An 8,659-nucleotide genomic window follows, 5' to 3' on the forward strand; every position below is an offset into this window, starting at 1 on the left:
GCTGTGGAAAAGGCATACAACGACAGGTCCCCCACGCTTTACTTCAGCTACGATGAGGATCTGGAGGCCATCCCGGTGGCCATCAAGGCGCTTCGTGAGACCCTTGAGGTGCTGCATGTGGACAACAGCTACTCTCTCAAGTGGCTTCCCCCCGCGATTGGGGACCTCGGCCGGCTCCGCTGGCTCAATGTGAGCTACTGTCGACTGAATTTTCTTCCGATAGAACTTGGGCGTCTTTCTCACCTGGAGCGTCTGTACCTGAGCAACAATCGGCTCCAGTCGCTGCCAATGGAATTCTGGCAGTTAAAGAGTCTTGAGGAATTGCGGCTGGACAACAACAAACTACGCGTTCTTCCTGGTGGTATTCTTTTTTTGCCACGACTGGAGACTTTGACGCTGGAGAACAATCCGCTTTTAACTCCAGAGGAAGTTTTGGGCGCAGCCCCGGCGACCCTCGTCCCCCACATTATGTGCGTTGACTGCTCCAACTGCTGCGTGCGGCTAAGGAACTACGAGGTGCTTATAACATTCCACAACATTGCCGCACTGCAGTCTGTTCCCTTTGTGCATTGCCTCTGCTCGCAGACGTGCAAGCAGCACTTAGAGGTCCGTTTAGCGGAGTACGACGCGTTACATTCTTCTGTGAAGCCGTCGTCGCCTTCGTCGTAAACGCCTCGCAAAGGTGCGACGCCCTTTTATGATGTAAGTGAGCCTGGCATTGTCCTCGCTTCCCTCTCCGGTATCATGTAGGTAGTCTTGCTTACTTCCCCTCGCACTGCATTTACCGTGGTCGGGTAAAAAGAACAGTGGGAAGGAAGGAAGGAAAGAAAAGAAAGAAGAAAAAAAAAAAAAAAAAGAACGGCAGGATGGGGCTGTGCTATTTTTTTTTTATTTTTATATGCGTTTTGAATGCTTCGCTTTCTTTTTTTTTTTTTGTTTTTTTTTTTGTTTTAATTTTTTCTGTTTCCGCGCCTCTTCCACTTCTGCTGTTGCAGTCATCTTTGTTGTTGTGCATACGCCTTCCTTCTCTTCCCCTCCTTTGGTGTCTGTGTGTGCTTTGGCGTCGTTGGGGGGCGGAGGAGGGGGGGGGGTGCAGCATTGCTTAGCAGAGAGTCAGCAGCAGGGGCATTACACAATAGATATATACATATATACTTGGTGTGGGAAGGAAAGAGACATCAACGAAAGGGGAGAAAGAGAGAAAAATGGAGTTGGATGACATATTGGGTGACAACCCGCCAGAAGCAGTAGATTTAATGGACATTGACGATATCCTTGGCGACCCTCCGGCCGCCGGAACACAAAACACAAACCCCGCAGCACCCGCCAGTGCGCCAAATGAAAGTTTGATCGAAATGCCGTTTGTTTTGGATGTGCCGAAGCCGCGGCGCCCGCCTGCAAAAGGCCCGCCGCCGCCTCGGGCACATACGGTGCAGCTGCAATTCTTCAGAGATCCGCCGCCTCATGTGAAGACGTACGTGACGAATGCGTGCTACTACGCAAATCAAGTTTCTATGATCAACCGCGACGGGTCTCGAGAAAAACGAGGGATTGTTTTGAACGACAGCAACATTTACGTCATGAGCAGCGGCGCAAAAGTGGAACAAACCATACCACTCACGCAGGTGGAGGCTTTGATTATGCAGGACATCATGACACCGAAGTCTCTTGGCATATCAAAGGAATGGCAGACGCATATTTTGTTGCAACTGCGTGACTTTCCGGACTTGTTTTTTTCGCTGCCAGACGACAAGAAGAATGACCCCACCACTGGCGGCACTTACGGCGAGAAGATCCCGGTGCTTGAGGTGGTGCTGGCGGAGCTCCTGCGGGCGTACGACGTTGACCTTCTCGTTTGCAGCCTCAGGGAGGAGGAGAGTATTCACCACCTTGTAAAGCGAACCGTGACCGATGCGGCGATGCGACGTGAGTGTGATGAAATCCTCGCCTACCGCACGAGCCTGACGGCCACGCTGAATGATCTGATGAGGCATGATTCACGGCTTGTTACGAACTGCAACGAGATTGAGGTTTCTGGTGCGTCCCACACGGCAACGACGCTGCTGAAGGAGATTGAACTGATCGAGGGCAAGAACGAGGTGATGACGGCGGCGCTGAATCAGGCAAACGTCTCGCTGAACAGGTGCCTCTCGAAGGAGCACGAGTTACGCGGGTCCCTGCAGGCGAAGGAAAAGGCGGTCCAGGAGGAGGTGGACAGGCGGGTCGCGGCACAGCAAGGTGAAATGATCGCGAGGCAGGCGCTGGAGTACGAACTCATGAAGGTCGCCCACCAGACGGAGATGCAGCACCTCAAACTCCTGTGCGAATTCCTTCAGGCACGAATCGAGCGGTGCCGCCGGTCCCCTGCAGTCACCGTCGCTGACCTCGAGTCCTATTTGGAGGAGTTGAAACGACTGAAGCAGTCGGTGCTCTCGCGTAAAGCCGAGGCAAACAAAAAACTGGCGGTGGCGAAGCGGCACCTCGTCGACTCGGAGGCCGCGCTGCAGAAGGTGACGAATGAAGTGGCGGTGCTGCAAAAATTACCGCCGGGCACACCCATTCCGCCCGATTTTAACCGCGAGTTGGCACCCACGTTTCTTCCGGTGCACCTCCCGCAGAAGCAGCTGGGGGACCAGAATGCGGGCGTCGATGTGAAAGCCCCACCGCACATGAGCAGCAGCAAGAAAATCAGTAACGCCCAAGAGACGGCGGTGGTGCTTCCAGACGACGACGACGATGATGATATTTGTCTTGAGAAGCCCCCAACGCAACAGCCGGCTAGGAACCAATCCAACATTATATTGGACGACGACTTGTAAAAGAAAAAAGAAAAGAAAATAAGGATTACAGCAGAATCTTTTTCCAGTGTATATATATATAATATATATACATAAATAATATGCGTGTGTGTTTGTGTGCGTGTGTGTCCTTTTTTTTTCTTTTCCCTCTCTTTTATTGTTGTCGTTTTTTTTACCTCAATTCTAACATCTTATGTTCCTTGTATGTTGTTTTTATTGTCTGTGTGTGTGTGTGTGTGTTTTTTTTTTAAAGGGGCATTCACTCCACCTCACTCTTCACTTTTTTTATCGACATGTCTTGTGCCCCATCCCATTCGCTACTTTGCCTCATGCCGCAGGGCGAATATCGCACATCTACGGCTAACAACCGAGCCGTTTTTCTTTATTATTATTTTGCTTAAGAATTAATTGTTTCTACTTATATTCTTTGCGTGTCATGTATTCTTCTACCCTTTCTTTTTTTTTTTTTTTTTTTTTTTTTCTCTTTATTGTACCGTCATTTCCGTGGGTTTCGGCGGAGGTGGAATTGTAGGGGATTTTTATGCCTGCGAAGCGGAAGTCGGAGAAGAAGGAAGAGCAGGTCTTTGTGGAGGAGGAGGGCCGCTACGTGCACGAGGAGCAGTCAGCGCGATATGTTGGCGGTTTACGGCGGTTGACGGAAAGCACATTTCGCTGTCGCCACGGCCGCGGCGTGTTTATGAGCCCCACGATTCGCTACGACGGCGACTGGCATGAAGATGAGATGCATGGAAACGGTGAACTGCGATTTCTCACAACAGGCGATTTGTACCGCGGCCAGTTTTCGCATGGGGTTTTTGAGGGGACTGGCACGTACACGTGGGCGTCAGGGGCGTCATATGAGGGCGCATGGCGTGCCAACCGCATGCACGGACTCGGCACGTACACAGATGTGAATGGCAAGGTGTGGAATGGCAAGTTTTACAACGGCACTGGCCCTGGACTTACACCCTTCGCGGGTGGCATATGTAAAGAAAAGGCAGCAGTAAAAAAAAAAGTAGAAGAGGCGGTTGCATCGAAAACCGCCGGGGTTTTATAAATGGAGGGTGAACGGTCAAAATGACGTTTGATGTGTGATGGATTGACAGGACGTAAAGAAAAATGGTGGCGGGTGGGGAAAAAAAAAAAAAAAAGACCGTTTTTGTTTTGTTTATTTGGTGATGGTTGCTTTTGTTGTGTCAACTCCCCCTTTTTATTTATTTATTTTTTTTTTTTTTTTTCTTTAAGTTTTCTTCACTGTGCCTATAAGCCGTGGCGAATACAAATATATAAATATACGCATACATACATACATAGAGAGAGAAAAAAAAAAACAAGAGGGGAGAAGAACAAATACATTCAAAACAAGAAAGAAAAGAAAAGAAAAAGACGGAGGAGGAGGAGGAGGAGGGGAGGGGGAAAAGAAAGAGGCTAGAGAATTACATTCATAAATATCTACATACAGACCTACAGACCTACATCAATATATTGAAGAGCAAAGATAAAAGGAGGGGAAGAAAGAAAGAAGAGAAAAAAAAAAAAAAAAAGAACGAATATTATTTTACGGTAAGTCATGAGCGCCAAAGGTGAGGCTGTCATGCGTGACCTCATAGCAGAACTGGAGGAGATGCATTCCCACTACACCGTCCAGCGGTTTATTAGTAGTGGCAGTTATGGTGCCGTCTGCGCCGGTGTGGATGAAAATGACTGCGCCGTGGCAATCAAACGTGTCTTCAACACCCTCTCTGACGGCCGTACGGTGAACATTCTTTCAGATCCATTTCTTTGCAAGCGTGTGTTGCGGGAAATCATGCTGCTTAACCACTTTCATCACCCAAACATTCTTGGGCTGAAGAATATCTTTATTCACCTGCAGCCACCGAATCAACACAAATTGTATCTTGTGACCGAACTGATGCGCACCGATCTTGCGCAGGTGATTCATGACCAGCGAATACGCATCTCCCCCCAGCATATTCAGTTCTTTATGTATCACATCCTGCTTGGACTTCATGTGTTGCATGAGGCGGGCGTGGTGCACCGTGACCTTCACCCCGGCAACGTGCTTGTTGCGGAGAACAATGACATTGCCATATGTGACTTCAACCTCGCCCGTGAAGACACACAGGACCAGAACAAGACGCATTACGTGACCCACCGCTGGTATCGTGCACCGGAGCTTGTGATGCAATTCAAAGGTTTTACTAAGCTTGTTGACATATGGTCTGCCGGCTGTGTCATGGGGGAGCTGTTTAACCGCAAGGCACTCTTCCGCGGCTCAACGTTTTACAATCAATTAGACAAGATTGTTGAGGTTGTAGGCACACCGAACGATGAGGACCTAAAGATGTTTTCTTCCGCGCAGGCCCGCGACTACCTGCACAGCTCGCTTTCCCATTGCAAGAAGCGACCGTGGCAGGATGTGGTGCCAAACGCCGACGAGGTGGCGCTTGATCTTCTCTCGCGCATGTTAGAATTTAACCCGACGCGGCGCATCACGGCGGAACAGGCGCTGCAGCACCCGTACTTTGTCTCATTGTATGACCCACTTGATCTCACGGAGGCCCGCAGCGAGCCGTTTCACTTCAGTGATGTTAATGACATAACAAAGATGCACGAAATGTTTATTAATGAGGTGCAGCGATTCAACACACTGCGGGAGCGGCGGGACCTCATCGCTCAACAGCGGGCGGCGACGGCTGCGCTTGCGAGTGCGGAGAATGTCCTCGGCGCCGATCACATGCTCCGCACGCTCAGTTTTATGGAAGTGTCGGAGCTGGTGCAGAATCCGTAGCGGCAGCAGGAAGGAGATTGAGGGGAAGGAGGAAAGGTGACACGCGTGCACGCCAGAGGAGGAGGAAAAAAAAAAAAAAAAAGGGCTCAGGATCAGGGTCTGGGGTGTGTGTGTGTGTGTGTAGTGGTGGTGGCGAGGGTGAAAAAGAGGCGATGCAACCAAAAGGAGAGGAGGCGGGAAGAGGAAGATGTGACAAAAGGCAAAAGGGCGTTAACGCAGATGTAAAAAAAAATACATATTTTATATTTATAAAATAAAAAGAAACGGCTGGAAAAAAAAGTCTGGTGGGAAAGAACGAAAAAAAAAAAAAAAAACCAATCGGCCACTAAAGCAGCTGGTTGAAGGAGGTGGACGGGCGGGGAGGGGCGGGGAGAGGAATGGAAGGGAAGGGAAAAGCAATTAGTTGAGAGATGGAGGAAATATATATTACACATTTTATACATGTATATGTGTAGGGAGGGCATGGGGAGAAATAGGGATTGTAATAAACACCACAGTCATTGCGCATGTGTGGAATGCATGCATGGGCATGTTGGTTGCGGGTATTCACTGAATATATTTTGATTTCTATTTTTGTGCGTGTGTGCGTGTGTGTGTGTACGTTTGGCGGTGGAGAAGAAGAAGAAAAAATTTCAACGAAAAAACAAAAAAAAAAAAAGGGGGGGAGGGGGGGAGGGAGGGGAAAATCCGCGTACAGGCGCAACAGCACCACACCGTTAAAGACGCAGGCGACACAACATGGCGGTTTGCTGCGTCAAGTGGAAATTGCGGCAGGAAAAGAAGGGCATTGAACAAACAACACAAAATCAAAATAAAATATTTAGAAGAAGAAGAAAAAAGGGAAAGAAAAAAAAAAAAAGAAAAGAAACGGCAGTCCATGTGTGGGTGTGGGGGGAGTCTTTTGGTCTTCCAAAAGAGAGAGAGAGAGAGAAGTGGCCTTTTTTGTTTGTTTGTTTTGGAGGGAAGAGGGGGAAGGGGAGTTTTTTTTTGGCCTTTTCGACAGGAGGTATGCGTCTGTGCGATATTCTAAATGAGCCTCGTTAAGCGTGCGCTGCTGGTTGCAGTTTATATGGGCAGTGTACATCCCTTTAGGAACGAAATAATTTGTGTGTGTGTGTGCATGTACTTGTGTGTGTGTTGCTGGTTGTTTAAATGGTGGATGTGGTGGTTGCGAAGTAGCGGGGGAAGGATATTTGCCGTCATGCGGTTTTGTTTTTGTCTCTTTTTTTTTTGTTGTTGTTTTTGGTCTTTTTGCCGTCCTGTCTCTTGCCTCCCTCCACCAATCACTTCATTGACCGCACCCGGTGAACATTTTTTTGTTTGTTTGTGTTTTTGTTTTTTTTTTTTTTTGTTGTTTTTTTTTATTTTGTTGTTTTTTGACTTTTCCCTTCGGAAAAAAAAAAAAACTGAGGCATGCAGGAGGGGGTTATTTTGCGTGCCTGCTTGCCTGTCTTCTCTTTTTTATGTTTCCGTGGAGCGTGGAATGGCCGCTTTTTTATTTATTTTTATTGGCTTCCTCTCTTCTCTCAACGGCAGTGCCGCGATCCGCGTGGCCACCGTGTCCCCACCGCCAGTTTTTTGTTGTGACTTTTCTTTAGGCGTCATGGGCCTCACCGCCCCCCGCCTGTTGTTTTTTTTTTCCCCCTTTTTTTCCCCCCTCCCTCGTCTCTTTTTTGGAGAGGAGTGGATTTCACTGCCGTGCGTCTGCCGGCTTTTATTTTGTTATTTTGTTTTTTGATTGCTTTCATCTTTTTTTTTTTTTTTTTTTTTTTGTATTGCTGGTGTTTTTTTCTGGCATTACCGCTCTGTCCCATTTTTTATTTGCGTGATGTCGTGCGACGCGGTCCAGTGGAGGAAAACACACGCAAAGAAAACCCACACAAGCACACAGGCACACACGCGGCGAGGATGTCCAAGACACTTTATGTTCTGTACGAAGCCCCGACCGGGTACGCCGTTTACAAGGTGCTCACGTCGGAGGAGATTGGCGCCGGGGATGTGGCGCTGCAAAAGGATCTGCAGACATTTGCCACATTCTCCCCATGGGTGAAGCTCATCTCATTCGCTCCCTTTCAGTCACCAGAGAACGCCCTAGAGGATGCCGTCTGCATCAGCGAGTCACTTGTTAGCCCGTTCTTGAACAATTTTCTCTCATCCGTGCTTGCCAAGAGGGCGAAGAAGGGCGATGTCAATTGGGAGCTTGGTGTGTGCGACGCAAAACTCGGCAGTGCCATTCACGACGAGCTGAAGTTCCCTGTTGTGTGCAACGAGAATGTGGTGGAAATCGGTCGCTGCCTACGCATGCACGCGGAGAAGTTGCTGCCGGAACACAAGGAAGGCGACATCCCTCGTGCGCAGTGTGGTCTCGGTCATGCCTTTTCACGTAACAAGGTTAAGTTTAACGTGCACCGCAGCGACAACATGATCATTCAGTCTTCCGCCCTTGCAGAGCACATGGATAAAGGGGTGAACCTGCTTGGCATGCGTGTGAAGGAATGGTATGGTTGGCACTTCCCAGAGCTTGCGAAGGAGGTGCCTGAGCCGCTTAAATACGCCAAAGTCGCGCTACTCATTGGTAGCCGCAGTACACTGGAGGAGCGTGACGCCGAGGAGGTCACGCAGCAGATAGCCGATATACTTGAGGGAGACGAGGCCCTCGCAGCCCGTGTATACGAAAAGGCCGTGACGTCCATGGGTGGGGACATGGCGGAAGTGGATTGGTTGAACATCCGCGCCTTCATGGAGCGTGTGACATCGCTGGGTTCCTACCGAGAGTCGCTGCAGCAGTACCTTGTTGAAAAAATGATGCTCGTTGCGCCAAACTTGACGGAGCTGATGGGACAAAACATCGGTGCGAAGCTCATTTCAAAGGCGGGCTCACTGACAAACCTCGCCAAGGCGCCTGCCAGCACCATTCAGATCCTTGGCGCCGAGAAGGCACTTTTTCGCGCCCTCAAGAAACGTAAGGGCAACACACCGAAATACGGGCTTATCTTTCACTCGACATTTATTCAGCGCGCAGCGAAGGAGCACCGCGGGAAGATCTCACGCTATCTCGCCAACAAGGCCG

General features: G+C 49.3%; 6 protein-coding genes across 6 annotated transcripts, besides 20 other annotated features; all 6 read left to right on the top strand.

Moving 5' to 3' along the window:
- Positions 1-669, top strand: Tc00.1047053511573.10 (leucine-rich repeat protein, putative; the record flags this gene model as incomplete). The annotated part of the gene is made up of 1 exon (XM_800540.1): positions 1-669. A coding segment is annotated over one exon (669 nt), but the record flags the coding sequence as incomplete, so codon positions are not given.
- Positions 1-5,581: a sequence feature (heterozygous, Esmeraldo-like haplotype).
- Positions 824-859: a microsatellite.
- Positions 879-900: a sequence feature (AT_rich).
- Positions 919-960: a microsatellite.
- Tc00.1047053511573.20 (uncharacterized protein) lies at positions 1,206-2,819 on the top strand (the record flags this gene model as incomplete). Its single annotated transcript, XM_800541.1, has 1 exon — positions 1,206-2,819. The coding sequence occupies one exon, from the start codon at positions 1,206-1,208 to the stop codon at positions 2,817-2,819; it is 1,614 nt and encodes a 537-aa protein (XP_805634.1).
- Positions 2,869-2,901: a sequence feature (AT_rich).
- Positions 3,251-3,285: a microsatellite.
- Positions 3,340-3,855, top strand: Tc00.1047053511573.30 (hypothetical protein, conserved; the record flags this gene model as incomplete). The annotated part of the gene is made up of 1 exon (XM_800542.1): positions 3,340-3,855. The coding sequence occupies one exon, from the start codon at positions 3,340-3,342 to the stop codon at positions 3,853-3,855; it is 516 nt and encodes a 171-aa protein (XP_805635.1).
- Positions 4,006-4,040: a microsatellite.
- Positions 4,115-4,182: a sequence feature (A-rich).
- Positions 4,187-4,226: a sequence feature (GA-rich).
- Positions 4,310-4,345: a sequence feature (A-rich).
- On the top strand, positions 4,369-5,589 carry Tc00.1047053511573.40 (mitogen-activated protein kinase, putative; the record flags this gene model as incomplete). The annotated part of the gene is made up of 1 exon (XM_800543.1): positions 4,369-5,589. One exon carries the CDS (start codon positions 4,369-4,371, stop codon positions 5,587-5,589), a length of 1,221 nt encoding a protein of 406 aa, XP_805636.1.
- Positions 5,582-6,412: a sequence feature (haploid, non-Esmeraldo-like haplotype).
- Positions 5,812-5,849: a sequence feature (AT_rich).
- Positions 5,930-5,981: a sequence feature (G-rich).
- Positions 6,164-6,188: a microsatellite.
- Positions 6,413-8,659: a sequence feature (haploid, Esmeraldo-like haplotype).
- Positions 6,414-6,457: a sequence feature (A-rich).
- On the top strand, positions 6,620-7,327 carry Tc00.1047053511573.49 (uncharacterized protein; the record flags this gene model as incomplete). The annotated part of the gene is made up of 1 exon (XM_800544.1): positions 6,620-7,327. The coding sequence occupies one exon, from the start codon at positions 6,620-6,622 to the stop codon at positions 7,325-7,327; it is 708 nt and encodes a 235-aa protein (XP_805637.1).
- Positions 6,695-6,727: a microsatellite.
- Positions 6,797-6,842: a microsatellite.
- Positions 6,901-6,967: a microsatellite.
- Positions 7,302-7,361: a sequence feature (T-rich).
- On the top strand, positions 7,498-8,659 carry Tc00.1047053511573.58 (nucleolar protein, putative; the record flags this gene model as incomplete). The annotated part of the gene is made up of 1 exon (XM_800545.1): positions 7,498-8,659. A coding segment is annotated over one exon (1,162 nt), but the record flags the coding sequence as incomplete, so codon positions are not given.

This window comes from Trypanosoma cruzi, genomic scaffold, assembly GCF_000209065.1.
Source record: "Trypanosoma cruzi strain CL Brener 1047053517141 genomic scaffold, whole genome shotgun sequence".
In the NCBI taxonomy this organism is placed as follows: Eukaryota; Euglenozoa; class Kinetoplastea; order Trypanosomatida; family Trypanosomatidae; genus Trypanosoma; species Trypanosoma cruzi.